A 15,149-nucleotide genomic window follows, 5' to 3' on the forward strand; every position below is an offset into this window, starting at 1 on the left:
CCAGCGAGTCAGTATCTGCAGCCTCCCTCCAGCTGCTGTTTGACTCCAGCGAGTCAGTATCTGCAGTAGCCTCCCTCCAGCTGCTGTTTGACTCCAGCGAGTCAGTATCTGCAGTAGCCTCCCTCCAGCTGCTGTTTGACTCCAGCGAGTCAGTATCTGCAGTAGCCTCCCTCCAGCTGCTGTTTGACTCCAGCGAGTCAGTATCTGCAGTAGCCTCCCTCCAGCTGCTGTTTGACTCCAGCGAGTCAGTATCTGCAGTAGCCTCCCTCCAGCTGCTGTTTGACTCCAGCGAGTCAGTATCTGCAGTAGCCTCCTCCAGCTGCTGTTTGCCGCGACTCCAGCGAGTCAGTATCTGCAGTAGCCTCCTCCAGCTGCTGTTTGACTCCAGCAAGTCAGTATCTGCAGTAGCCTCCTCCAGCTGCTGTTTGACTCCAGCGAGTCAGTATCTGCAGTAGCCTCCCTCCAGCTGCTGTTTGACTCCAGCGAGTCAGTATCTGCAGTAGCCTCCTCCAGCTGCTGTTTGACTCCAGCGAGTCAGTATCTGCAGTAGCCTCCCTCCAGCTGCTGTTTGACTCCAGCGAGTCAGTATCTGCAGTAGCCTCCTCCAGCTGCTGTTTGACTCCAGCGAGTCAGTATCTGCAGTAGCCTCCCTCCAGCTGCTGTTTGACTCCAGCGAGTCAGTATCTGCAGTAGCCTCCCTCCAGCTGCTGTTTGACTCCAGCGAGTCAGTATCTGCAGTAGCCTCCCTCCAGCTGCTGTTTGACTCCAGCGAGTCAGTATCTGCAGTAGCCTCCCTCCAGCTGCTGTTTGACTCCAGCGAGTCAGTATCTGCAGTAGCCTCCCTCCAGCTGCTGTTTGACTCCAGCGAGTCAGTATCTGCAGTAGCCTCCCTCCAGCTGCTGTTTGACTCCAGCAAGTCAGTATCTGCAGTAGCCTCACTCCAGCTGCTGTTTGCCGCGACTCCAGCGAGTCAGTATCTGCAGTAGCCTCCCTCCAGCTGCTGTTTGACTCCAGCGAGTCAGTATCTGCAGTAGCCTCCCTCCAGCTGCTGTTTGACTCCAGCGAGTCAGTATCTGCAGCCTCCCTCCAGCTGCTGTTTGACTCCAGCGAGTCAGTATCTGCAGTAGCCTCCTCCAGCTACTGTTTGACTCCAGCGAGTCAGTATCTGCAGTAGCCTCCCTCCAGCTGCTGTTTGACTCCAGCGAGTCAGTATCTGCAGTAGCCTCCCTCCAGCTGCTGTTTGACTCCAGCGAGTCAGTATCTGCAGTAGCCTCCCTCCAGCTGCTGTTTGACTCCAGCGAGTCAGTATCTGCAGTAGCCTCCCTCCAGCTACTGTTAATTGCGACTCCAGCGAGTCAGTATCTGCAGTAGCCTCCCTCCAGCTGCTGTTTGACTCCAGCGAGTCAGTATCTGCAGTAGCCTCCCTCCAGCTGCTGTTTGACTCCAGCGAGTCAGTATCTGCAGTAGCCTCCTCCAGCTGCTGTTTGACTCCAGCAAGTCAGTATCTGCAGTAGCCTCCCTCCAGCTGCTGTTTGACTCCAGCGAGTCAGTATCTGCAGTAGCCTCCTCCAGCTGCTGTTTGACTCCAGCGAGTCAGTATCTGCAGTAGCCTCCCTCCAGCTGCTGTTTGACTCCAGCGAGTCAGTATCTGCAGTAGCCTCCCTCCAGCTGCTGTTTGACTCCAGCGAGTCAGTATCTGCAGTAGCCTCCCTCCAGCTACTGTTAATTGCGACTCCAGCGAGTCAGTATCTGCAGTAGCCTCCCTCCAGCTGCTGTTTGACTCCAGCGAGTCAGTATCTGCAGTAGCCTCCCTCCAGCTGCTGTTTGACTCCAGCGAGTCAGTATCTGCAGTAGCCTCCCTCCAGCTGCTGTTTGAACCCAGCGAGTCAGTATCTGCAGTAGCCTCCCCTCCAGCTACTGTTAATTGCGACTCCAGCGAGTCAGTATCTGCAGTAGCCTCCCTCCAGCTGCTGTTTGACTCCAGCGAGTCAGTATCTGCAGTAGCCTCCCTCCAGCTGCTGTTTGCCGCGACTCCAGCGAGTCAGTATCTGCAGTAGCCTCCCTCCAGCTGCTGTTTGACTCCAGCGAGTCAGTATCTGCAGTAGCCTCCCTCCAGCTGCTGTTTGCCGCGACTCCAGCGAGTCAGTATCTGCAGTAGACTCCCTCCAGCTGCTGTTTGACTCCAGCGAGTCAGTATCTGCAGTAGCCTCCCTCCAGCTACTGTTAGCTGCGACGTCAGCGAGTCAGTATCTGCAGTAGCCTCCCTCCAGCTGCTGTTTGACTCCAGCGAGTCAGTATCTGCAGTAGCCTCCCTCCAGCTGCTGTTTGACTCCAGCAAGTCAGTATCTGCAGTAGCCTCCCTCCAGCTGCTGTTTGACTCCAGCGAGTCAGTATCTGCAGTAGCCTCCCTCCAGCTACTGTTAATTGCGACTCCAGCGAGTCAGTATCTGCAGTAGCCTCCCTCCAGCTGCTGTTTGACTCCAGCGAGTCAGTATCTGCAGTAGCCTCCCTCCAGCTGCTGTTTGACTCCAGCGAGTCAGTATCTGCAGTAGCCTCCCTCCAGCTGCTGTTTGACTCCAGCGAGTCAGTATCTGCAGTAGCCTCCCTCCAGCTGCTGTTTGACTCCAGCGAGTCAGTATCTGCAGTAGCCTCCCTCCAGCTGCTGTTTGACTCCAGCGAGTCAGTATCTGCAGTAGCCTCCCTCCAGCTACTGTTAGCTGCGACTCCAGCGAGTCAGTATCTGCAGTAGCCTCCCTCCAGCTGCTGTTTGACTCCAGCGAGTCAGTATCTGCAGTAGCCTCCCTCCAGCTGCTGTTTGACTCCAGCGAGTCAGTATCTGCAGTAGCCTCCCTCCAGCTGCTGTTTGACTCCAGCGAGTCAGTATCTGCAGTAGCCTCCCTCCAGCTGCTGTTTGACTCCAGCGAGTCAGTATCTGCAGTAGACTCCCGCCAGCTGCTGCTGTGCAGTGCTGTGAAACGTGTTGATCTTCCGACTGATTTATGATAACAGTCCCTCTTCATGTAGGTGGCAGCATGTCTAGCTACAACTTTAGGGTCAATGAAACAAGCCTAGCAAACTGTTTATTTCAGATTAGCTAGAGCTAGCTAGCTACAACTTTAGGGTAAATGAAACAAGCCTAGCAAACTGTTTATTTCAGATTAGCTAGAGCTAGCTAGCTACAACTTTAGGGTAACTGAAACAAGCCTAGCAAACTGTTTATTTCAGATTAGCTAGAGCTAGCTAGCTACAACTTTAGGGAAAATGAAACAAGCTGAAATGTCAATACGTATTCAACGTGGAGGTGATCTATGTGTCTCTGTGTGTCTCTGTGTGTAGATGAGAACGTGGAGGTGATCTATGTGTCTCTGTGTGTCTCTGTGTGTAGATGAGAACGTGGAGGTGATCTATATGTGTCTCTGTGTGTCTCTGTGTGTAGATGAGAACGTGGAGGTGATCTGTGTGTCTCTGTGTGTAGATGAGAACGTGGAGGTGATCTATGTGTCTCTGTGTGTCTCTGTGTGTAGATGAGAACGTGGAGGTGATCTATGTGTCTCTGTGTGTCTCTGTGTGTAGATGAGAACGTGGAGGTGATCTATGTGTCTCTGTGTGTAGATGAGAACGTGGAGGTGATCTGTGTGTCTCTGTGTGTAGATGAGAACGTGGAGGTGATCTATGTGTCTCTGTGTGTCTCTGTGTGTAGATGAGAACGTGGAGGTGATCTATGTGTCTCTGTGTGTCTCTGTGTGTAGATGAGAACGTGGAGGTGATCTATGTGTCTCTGTGTGTAGATGAGAACGTGGAGGTGATCTATGTGTCTCTGTGTTTAGATGAGAACGTGGAGGTGATCTGTGTGTCTCTGTGTGTAGATGAGAACGTGGAGGTGATCTATGTGTCTCTGTGTTTAGATGAGAACGTGGAGGTGATCTATATGTGTCTCTGTGTGTCTCTGTGTGTAGATGAGAACGTGGAGGTGATCTATGTGTCTCCTGTGCGTCTGGGAGACGACCTGTCCCGGTATTACACCAGACTGCTGGGTTTGCAACAGAGAGGCCAGGGAGGACTCCAGGAGGTAGACCCAGGGGACGGATGGGGAGGAGGTTCCAGGACAACCCAGGCCTCCTGCACCAAACGCTTCACCATCCTCACGCCTGACGCTCTGGAAGACTTTCCGGTAAGAAGGAGAATCACAGTTACATTTAAACACACAGACTACATTTACTAACATAGCGAAGAGATTTCAGCCATAATAGAATGAGGGTAGCCTGGCACGACCATCCTGATCCTCACCAGCTGTTTGGTTTCACTAAGTGAATCAGGCAGCGGTCATTATGGTGAATCAGGTGAATCAGGCAGCGGTCATTATGGTGAATCAGGTGAATCAGGCAGTGGTCATTATGGTGAATCAGGCAGTGGTCATTATGGTGAATCAGGCAGTGGTCATTATGGTGAATCAGGTGAATCAGGCAGTGGTCATTATGGTGAATCAGGTGAATCAGGCAGTGGTCATTATGGTGAATCAGGCAGCGGTCATTATGGGGAATCAGGTGAATCAGGCAGCGGTCAGGATGGTGAATCAGGTGAATCAGGCAGTGGTCATTATGGTGAATCAGGCAGCGGTCAGGATGGTGAATCAGGTGAATCAGGCAGTGGTCAGGATGGTGAATCAGGTGAATCAGGCAGCGGTCAGGATGGTGAATCAGGTGAATCAGGCAGCGGTCAGGATGGTGAATCAGGTGAATCAGGCAGTGGTCATTATGGTGAATCAGGCAGTGGTCATTATGGTGAATCAGGCAGCGGTCATTATGGTGAATCAGGCAGCGGTCATTATGGTGAATCAGGTGAATCAGGCAGTGGTCATTATGGTGAATCAGGTGAATCAGGCAGTGGTCAGGATGGTGAATCAGGTGAATCAGGCAGCGGTCAGGATGGTGAATCAGGTGAATCAGGCAGTGGTCATTATGGTGAATCAGGCAGCGGTCAGGATGGTGAATCAGGTGAATCAGGCAGTGGTCAGGATGGTGAATCAGGTGAATCAGGCAGCAGTCAGGATGGTGAATCAGGTGAATCAGGCAGCGGTCAGGATGGTGAATCAGGTGAATCAGGCAGTGGTCATTATGGTGAATCAGGTGAATCAGGCAGTGGTCAGGATGGCAGCGGTCATTATGAATCAGGTCAATCAGGCAGTGGTCATTATGGTGAATCAGGTGAATCAGGCAGTGGTCATTATGGTGAATCAGGCAGCGGTCATTATGGGGAATCAGGTGAATCAGGCAGTGGTCATTATGGTGAATCAGGCAGCGGTCATTATGGTGAATCAGGTGAATCAGGCAGTGGTCATTATGGTGAATCAGGTGAATCAGGCAGTGGTCATTATGGTGAATCAGGCAGCGGTCATTAATGGTGAATCAGGCAGTGGTCATTATGGTGAATCAATCAGGCAGCGGTCATTATGGGGAATCAGGTGAATCAGGCAGCGGTCATTATGGGGAATCAGGTGAATCAGGCAGTGGTCATTATGGTGAATCAGGTGAATCAGGCAGTGGTCATTATGGTGAATCAGGCAGCGGTCATTATGGTGAATCAGGTGAATCAGGCAGTGGTCATTATGGTGAATCAGGTGAATCAGGCAGTGGTCATTATGGTGAATCAGGTGAATCAGGCAGTGGTCATTATGGTGAATCAGGCAGCGGTCATTATGGGGAATCAGGTGAATCAGGCAGTGGTCATTATGGTGAATCAGGCAGCGGTCATTATGGTGAATCAGGTGAATCAGGCAGTGGTCATTATGGTGAATCAGGTGAATCAGGCAGTGGTCATTATGGTGAATCAGGCAGCGGTCATTATGGTGAATCAGGTGAATCAGGCAGTGGTCATTATGGTGAATCAGGCAGCGGTCATTATGGTGAATCAGGCAGTGGTCATTATGGTGAATCAGGCAGTGGTCATTATGGTGAATCAGGTGAATCAGGCAGTGGTCATTATGGTGGCAGTGGTCAGGTGAATCAATCAGGCAGTGGTCATTATGGTGAATCAGGCAGTGGTCATTATCAGGCAGTGGTCATTATGGTGAATCAGGCAGCGGTCATTATGGGGAATCAGGCAGCGGTGAATCAGGCAGTCAGGATGGTGAATCAGGCAGCTGTCAGGATGGTGAATCAGGCAGCGGTCATTATGGTGGTCAATCAGGCAGCGGTCATTATGAATCAGGTGAATCAGGCAGTGGTCATTATGGTGGCAATCAGGCAGCGGTCATTATGGTGAATCAGGTGAATCAGGCAGCGGTCATTATGGTGAATCAGGCAGCGGTCATTATGGGGAATCAGGTGAATCAGGCAGTGGTCATTATGGTGAATCAGGTAGCGGTCATTATGGTGAATCAGGTGAATCAGGCAGTGGTCATTATGGTGAATCAGGCAGCGGTCATTATGGTGAATCAGGCAGTGGTCATTATGGTGAATCAGGCAGTGGTCATTATGGTGAATCCGGTGAATCAGGCAGTGGTCATTATGGTGAATCAGGCAGTGGTCATTATGGTGAATCCGGTGAATCAGGCAGTGGTCATTATGGTGAATCAGGCAGTGGTCATTATGGGGAATCAGGCAGTGGTCATTATGGTGAATCAGGCAGCGGTCATTATGGGGAATCAGGCAGCGGTCAGGAAGGTGAATCAGGCAGCGGTCAGGATGGTGAATCAGGCAGCTGTCAGGATGGTGAATCAGGCAGCGGTCATTATGGTGAATCAGGCAGTGGTCATTATGGTGAATCAGGCAGCGGTCATTATGGTGAATCAGGCAGCGGTCATTATGGTGAATCAGGCAGTGGTCATTATGGGGAATCAGGCAGCGGTCATTATGGGGAATCAGGCAGCGGTCAGGATGGTGAATCAGGTGAATCAGGCAGTGGTCATTATGGTGAATCAGGCAGCGGTCATTATGGTGAATCAGGCAGTGGTCATTATGGTGAATCAGGCAGTGGTCATTATGGTGAATCCGGTGAATCAGGCAGTGGTCATTATGGTGAATCAGGCAGTGGTCATTATGGTGAATCCGGTGAATCAGGCAGTGGTCATTATGGTGAATCAGGCAGTGGTCATTATGGGGAATCAGGCAGTGGTCATTATGGTGAATCAGGCAGCGGTCATTATGGGGAATCAGGCAGCGGTCAGGAAGGTGAATCAGGCAGCGGTCAGGATGGTGAATCAGGCAGCTGTCAGGATGGTGAATCAGGCAGCGGTCATTATGGTGAATCAGGCAGTGGTCATTATGGTGAATCAGGCAGCGGTCATTATGGTGAATCAGGCAGCGGTCATTATGGTGAATCAGGCAGTGGTCATTATGGGGAATCAGGCAGCGGTCATTATGGGGAATCAGGCAGCGGTCAGGATGGTGAATCAGGTGAATCAGGCAGTGGTCATTATGGTGAATCAGGCAGTGGTCATTATGGTGAATCAGGCAGCGGTCATTATGGTGAATCAGGCAGCGGTCATTATGGGGAATCAGGCAGTGGTCAGGATGGTGAATCAGGTGAATCAGGCAGTGGTCATTATGGTGAATCAGGCAGCGGTCATTATGGTGAATCAGGTGAATCAGGCAGCGGTCATTATGGTGAATCAGGTGAATCAGGCAGTGGTCATTATGGGGAATCAGGTGAATCAGGCAGCGGTCATTATGGTGAATCAGGCAGCGGTCATTATGGTGAATCAGGCAGCGGTCATTATGGGGAATCAGGCAGTGGTCAGGAAGGTGAATCAGGCAGCGGTCATTATGGGGAATCAGGCAGCGGTCAGGAAGGTGAATCAGGCAGCGGTCAGGATGGTGAATCAGGCAGCTGTCAGGATGGTGAATCAGGCAGCGGTCATTATGGTGAATCAGGCCCCGGTCATTATGGTGAATCAGGTGAATCAGGCAGTGGTCATTATGGGGAATCAGGTGAATCAGGCAGCGGTCATTATGGTGAATCAGGTGAATCAGGCAGCGGTCATTATGGTGAATCAGGCAGCGGTCATTATGGGGAATCAGGCAGTGGTCATTATGGTGAATCAGGCAGCGGTCATTATGGGGAATCAGGCAGCGGTCAGGAAGGTGAATCAGGCAGCGGTCATTATGGGGAATCAGGCAGTGGTCAGGAAGGTGAATCAGGCAGCGGTCATTATGGGGAATCAGGCAGCGGTCAGGAAGGTGAATCAGGCAGCGGTCAGGATGGTGAATCAGGCAGCTGTCAGGATGGTGAATCAGGTGAATCAGGCAGTGGTCATTATGGTGAATCAGGCAGCGGTCATTATGGTGAATCAGGCAGCGGTCATTATGGTGAATCAGGCAGTGGTCATTATGGGGAATCAGGCAGCGGTCATTATGGGGAATCAGGCAGCGGTCAGGATGGTGAATCAGGTGAATCAGGCAGTGGTCATTATGGTGAATCAGGCAGCGGTCATTATGGTGAATCAGGCAGTGGTCATTATGGTGAATCAGGCAGTGGTCATTATGGTGAATCCGTGAATCAGGCAGTGGTCATTATGGTGAATCAGGCAGTGGTCATTATGGGGAATCAGGCAGTGGTCAGGAATGGTGAATCAGGGGAATCAGGCGGTCATTATGGTGAATCAGGCAGCGGTCAGGCAAGGGTGAATCAGGCAGCGGTGGCAGCTGGGATGAATCAGGCAGTGGTCAGGAAGGTGAATCAGGCAGTGGTCATTATGGTGAATCAGGCAGCGGTCATTATGGTGAATCAGGCAGCGGTCATTATGGTGAATCAGGGGGAATCAGGCAGCGGTCATTATGGGGAATCAGGCAGCGGTCAGGATGGTGAATCAGGTGAATCAGGCAGTGGTCATTATGGTGAATCAGGCAGTGGTCATTATGAATCAGGCAGCGGTCATTATGGTGAATCAGGCAGCGTCATTATGGTCAGGCATCAGGATGGTGAATCAGGTGAATCAGGTAGTGGTCATTATGGTGAATCAGGCAGCGGTCATTATGGTGAATCAGGTGAATCAGGCAGCGGTCATTATGGTGAATCAGGTGAATCAGGCGGGTCATTATGGGGAATCAGGTGAATCAGGCAGCGGTCATTATGGAATCAGGTGAATCAGGCAGCGGTCATTATGGTGAATCAGGGAATCAGGCAGTGGTCAGGAAGGTGAATCAGGCAGCGGTCATTATGGGGGAATCAGGCAGCGGTCAGGAAGGTGAATCAGGCAGCGGTCAGGATGGTGAATCAGGCAGCTGTCAGGATGGTGAATCAGGTGAATCAGCGGTCATTATGGTGAATCAGGTGAATCAGGCAAATCAGGTGAATCAGGCAGCGGTCATTATGGAATCAGGTGAATCAGGCAGCGGTCATTATGGGAATCAGGCAGCGGTCATTATGGGGAATCAGGCAGTGGTCAGGAATCAGGTGGGGAATCAGGCAGCGGTCAGGATGGTGAATCAGGCAGCGGTCATTATGGGGAATCAGGCAGCGGTCATTATGGTGAATCAGGCAGGCAGCGGTGGTCATTATGGTGAATCAGGCAGCGGTGAATCAGGTGAATCAGGCAGTGGTCAGGCAGCGGTCATTATGGTGAATCAGGTGAATCAGGCAGTGGTCAGGTTATGTGGTCATTATGGGGAATCAGGTGAATCAGGCAGCGGTCATTATGGTGAATGGTGAATCAGGCAGCGGTCATTATGGTGAATCAGGTGAATCAGGCAGTGGTCATTATGGTGAATCAGGCAGCGGTCAGAATGAATCAGGCAGCTGTCAGGATGGTGAATCAGGCAGCGGTCATTATGGTGAATCAGGCCCCGGTCATTATGGTGAATCAGGTGAATCAGGCAGTGGTCATTATGGGGAATCAGGTGAATCAGGCAGCGGTCATTATGGTGAATCAGGTGAATCAGGCAGCGGTCATTATGGTGAATCAGGCAGCGGTCATTATGGGGAATCAGGCAGTGGTCATTAAGGTGAATCAGGCAGCGGTCATTATGGGAATCAGGCAGCGGTCAGGAAGGTGAATCAGGCAGCGGTCATTATGGGGAATCAGGCAGTGGTCAGGAAGGTGAATCAGGCAGCTCATTATGGGGAATCAGGCATCAGGATGGTGAATCAGGCAGCGGTCAGGATGGTGAATCAGGCAGCGGTCATTATGAATCAGGCAGCGGTCATTATGGTGAATCAGGCAGCGGTCATTATGGTCAGGCAGCGGTCAATCAGGTGAATCAGGTGAATCAGGCAGTGGTCATTATGGTGAATCAGGCAGCGGTCATTATGGTGAATCAGGTGAATCAGGCAGCGGTCAGGATGGTGAATCAGGCAGTGGTAGGTGAATCAGGCAGTGGTCATTATGGTGAATCAGGCAGTGGTCATTATGGTGAATCAGGCAGCGGTCATTATGGGGAATCAGGCAGTGGTCAGGATGGTGAATCAGGTGAATCAGGCAGTGGTCATTATGGTGAATCAGGCAGCGGTCATTATGGTGAATCAGGTGAATCAGGCAGCGGTCATTATGGTGAATCAGGTGAATCAGGCAGTGGTCATTATGGGGAATCAGGTGAATCAGGCAGCGGTCATTATGGTGAATCAGGTGAATCAGGCAGCGGTCATTATGGTGAATCAGGCAGTGGTCATTATGGTGAATCAGGCAGGGTCATTATGAATCAGGCAGCGTCAGGAAGGTGAATCAGGAAGGGTGAATCAGGCAGCTGTCAGGATGGTGAATCAGGCAGCGGTCATTATGGTGAATCAGGCAGCGGTCATTATGGTGAATCAGGCAGCGGTCATTATGGTGAATCAGGCAGTGGTCATCAGGCAGCGGTCATTATGGGGAATCAGGCAGCAGGTCAGGATGGTCATTATGAATCAGGCAGTGGTCATTATGGTGAATCAGGCAGTGGTCATTATGGTGAATCAGGCAGCGGTCATTGGTCATGGTGAATCAGGTGAATCAGGCAGTGGTCATTATGGTCATTATGGTGAATCAGGTGAATCAGGCAGCGGTCATTATGGTGAATCAGGTGAATCAGGCAGTGGTCATTATGGGGAATCAGAATCAGGCAGCGGTCATTATGGTGAATCAGGTGAATCAGGCAGCGGTCATTATGGTGAATCAGGCAGCGGTCATTATGGGGAATCAGGCAGTGGTCAGGAAGGTGAATCAGGCAGCTGTCAGGATGGTGAATCAGGCAGCGGTCATTATGGTGAATCAGGCAGCGGTCATTATGGTGAATCAGGCAGTGGTCATTATGGTGAATCAGGCAGTGGTCATTATGGGGAATCAGGTGAATCAGGCAGTGGTCATTATGGGGAATCAGGTAAATCAGGCAGCGGTCATTATGGTGAATCAGGTGAATCAGGCAGCGGTCATTATGGTGAATCAGGTGAATCAGGCAGCGGTCATTATGGTGAATCAGGCAGAGGTCATTATGGGGAATCAGGCAGTGGTCATTATGGTGAATCAGGCAGCGGTCATTATGGGGAATCAGGCAGCGGTCAGGAAGGTGAATCAGGCAGCGGTCAGGATGGTGAATCAGGCAGCTGTCAGGCTGGTGAATCAGGCAGCGGTCATTATGGTGAATCAGGCAGCGGTCATTATGGTGAATCAGGCAGCGGTTATTATGGTGAATCAGGCAGTGGTCATTATGGGGAATCAGGCAGCGGTCATTATGGGGAATCAGGCAGCGGTCAGGATGGTGAATCAGGTGAATCAGGCAGTGGTCATTATGGTGAATCAGGCAGTGGTCATTATGGTGAATCAGGCAGTGGTCATTATGGTGAATCAGGCAGCGGTCATTATGGGGAATCAGGCAGTGGTCAGGATGGTGAATCAGGCAGTGGTCATTATGGTGAATCAGGCAGCGGTCATTATGGTGAATCAGGTGAATCAGGCAGCGGTCATTATGGTGAATCAGGTGAATCAGGCAGTGGTCATTATGGGGAATCAGGTGAATCAGGCAGCGGTCATTATGGTGAATCAGGTGAATCAGGCAGTGGTCATTATGGGGAATCAGGTGAATCAGGCAGCGGTCATTATGGTGAATCAGGCAGCGGTCATTATGGGGAATCAGGCAGTGGTCAGGAAGGTGAATCAGGCAGCTGTCAGGATGGTGAATCAGGGGTAAGCCGTCATTGTAAATAATAATTTGTTCTTAGCTGACTCGTCTAGTTAAATAAAGACAATATAAAAACCCTGTCAACCTGTTTTTTTCTTGCTTATTTTGACATTTATTGAATTCAATAAGTAGTGCAGTCCCTATAGATGTAAACTTACATCAGAGATGTTATTTAAAGACCAGAAGAATGTACTCTCAAATGAATGTTGACTGAGAGAGAGAGAGAGAGAGAGAGAGAGAGAGAGAGAGAGAGACAGACACACACACACACACAGAGAGAGAGAGAGACAGACACACACACACACAGAGAGAGAGAGAGAGAGAGAGAGAGAGAGAGAGAGACAGACACACACACACACACACACACAGAGAGAGAGAGAGAGAGAGAGAGAGAGAGAGACACACACACACACACAGAGAGAGAGAGAGAGAGAGAGAGAGAGAGAGAGAGAGAGCAACGTTCCCCTTTGTGTGTAGAGTTTAAAAGTGCAGTTTGAATATGCTCCACTAGGGGGTGCCAGAGGAGGTGAAGTTTGGACCCGGGAGGAGAAAAGGAGGATTCGCTGTACTGTGCACTCTGAAAAACAGTTCCATTTTATTAATCTGCATCAGGCATTTCTATTACCTTGTAATGAGTTTCATATGAAGACATTTAGGATAATAAATAAGGTAAACATATTATACTGAACGGATACTAATGTATTCATAATTAATTGAACAGTATTATTTCAGAGTTTCCTCATTCTACTAGTTCTGTCCAATGAATAATTAAAGTAGATTTTTAATGGGAATTTTTGAATTGCTGTTCTTGGTTTAAAGGTTAATTCAAACTGACTTAATTGATACTGCTAATCATCACTGATGTTACAATGTTTGGAGGAGAAGGGGCTGGGGGACCACCACAGTTATCTACTTCCTCTACTTCCTCTGTTCTGTTAGGAGGAGAAGGGGCTGGGGGACGACCACAGTTATCTACTTCCTCTACTTCCTCTGTTCTGTTAGGAGGAGAAGGGGCTGGGGGACCACCACAGTTATCTACTTCCTCTACTTCCTCTGTTCTGTTAGGAGGAGAAGGGGCTGGGGGACCACCACAGGGTTCTTAGCTTAAGAACCATAAGACTGTTAAATCCTGTAGTTTTCTTCTCCTTTCTTTGCATTTTTGGGAAGGGCCTGTAAGTAGAAATCACAACCTACTAGCCTGGCTCAGGTTAGCCAGTACCCATAATCCTTCAATTCCTTCAATTCCATCCCTGTACTTCCGGCGCCGACTGAGATGGCCGCCTCGCTTCGCGTTCCTAGGAAACTATGCAGTTTTTTGTTTTTTTACGTGTTATTTCTTACATTAGTACCCCAGGTCATCTTAGGTTTCATTACATACAGTCGAGAAGAACTACTGAATATAAGATCAGCGTCAACTCACCATCAGTACGACCAAGAATATGTTTTCCACGACGCGGATCCGGTGTTCTGCCTTACAAACAGGACAACGGAATGGATCGCATGCAGCGACCCAAGGAAACGACTCCGAAAAAGAGGGAAACGAGGCGGTGTTCTGGTCAGACTCCGAAAAAGGGCACATCGCGCACCACTCCCCAGCATTCTTCTTGCCAATGTCCAGTCTCTTGACAACAAGGTTGACGAAATCCGAGCAAGGGTAGCATTCCAGAGGGACATCAGAGACTGCAACGTTCTCTGCTTCACGGAAACATGGCTTACTGGGAAGACGCTATCCGATGCGGTGCAGCCAACGGGTTTCTCCACGCATCGCGCCGACAGAAACAAACATCTTTCTGGTAAGAAGAGTGGCGGGGGCGTATGCCTCATGACTAACGAGACATGGTGTGATGAAGGAAACATACAGGAACTCAAATCCTTCTGTTCACCTGATTTAGAATTCCTCACAATCAAATGTAGACCGCATTATCTACCAAGAGAATTCTCTTCGATTATAATCACAGCCGTATATATCCCCCCCCAAGCAGACACATCGATGACTCTGAACAAACTTTATTTAACTCTTTGCAAACTGGAAACCATTTATCCGGAGGCTGCATTCATTGTAGCTGGGGATTTTAACAAAGCTAATCTGAAAACAAGACTCCCTAAATTTTATCAGCATATTGATTGCGCAACCAGGGGTGGTAAAACCTTGGATCATTGTTACTCTAACTTCCGCGACGCATATAAGGCCCTGCCCCGCCCCCCTTTCGGGAAAAGTTGACCACGACTCCATTTTGCTGATCCCTGCCTACAGGCAGAAACTAAAACAAGAGGCTCCCACGCTGAGGTCTGTCCAACGCTGGTCAGACCAAGCTGACTCCACACTCCAAGACTGCTTCCATCACGTGGACTGGGACATGTTTCGTATTGCGTCAGATGGAAATATTGACGAATACGCTGATTCGGTGTGCGAGTTCATTAGAACGTGCGTCGAAGATGTCGTTCCCATAGCAACGATAAAAACATTCCCAAACCAGAAACCGTGGATTGATGGCAGCATTCGCGTGAAACTGAAAAGCGAACCACTGCTTTTAATCAGGGCAAGGTGTCTGGTAACATGTCCGAATATAAACAATGCAGCTATTCCCTCTGCAAGGCTGTTAAACAAGCTAAGCGTCAGTACAGAGACAAAGTGGAATCTCAATTCAATGGCTCAGACACAAGAGGCATGTGGCAGGGTCTACAGTCAATCACGGACTACAAGAAGAAACCCAGCCCAGTCACGGACCAGGATGTCTTGCTCCCAGGCAGACTAAATAACTTTTTGCCCGCTTTGAGGACAATACAGTGCCACTGACACGGCCTGCAACGAAAACATGCGGTCTCTCCTTCACTGCAGCCGAGGTGAGTAAGACATTTAAACGTGTTAACCCTCGCAAGGCTGCAGGCCCAGACGGCATCCCCAGCCGCGCCTCAGAGCATGCAGACCAGCTGGCAGTGTGTTTACGGACATATTCAATCAATCCCTATACCAGTCTGCTGTTCCCACATGCTTCAAGAGGGCCACCATTGTTCCTGTTCCCAAGAAAGCTAAGGTAACTGAGCTAAACGACTACCGCCCGT

General features: G+C 50.0%; 1 protein-coding gene across 1 annotated transcript in view; it reads left to right on the forward strand.

Annotated features, from left to right (window-relative positions):
• Positions 1–15,149, forward strand: part of iqch (IQ motif containing H) — a 245,774-nt gene that overhangs the window by 144,304 nt on the left and 86,321 nt on the right. Inside the window, exon 13 of the mRNA XM_065002854.1 lies at positions 3,957–4,171. Coding sequence (XP_064858926.1) covers positions 3,957–4,171 — 215 coding nt within the window. The remainder of the gene's footprint in view (positions 1–3,956; positions 4,172–15,149) is intronic.

The sequence above is a fragment of the Oncorhynchus nerka genome, linkage group LG17 (assembly GCF_034236695.1).
Source record: "Oncorhynchus nerka isolate Pitt River linkage group LG17, Oner_Uvic_2.0, whole genome shotgun sequence".
NCBI classification, from domain to species: Eukaryota; Metazoa; Chordata; class Actinopteri; order Salmoniformes; family Salmonidae; genus Oncorhynchus; species Oncorhynchus nerka.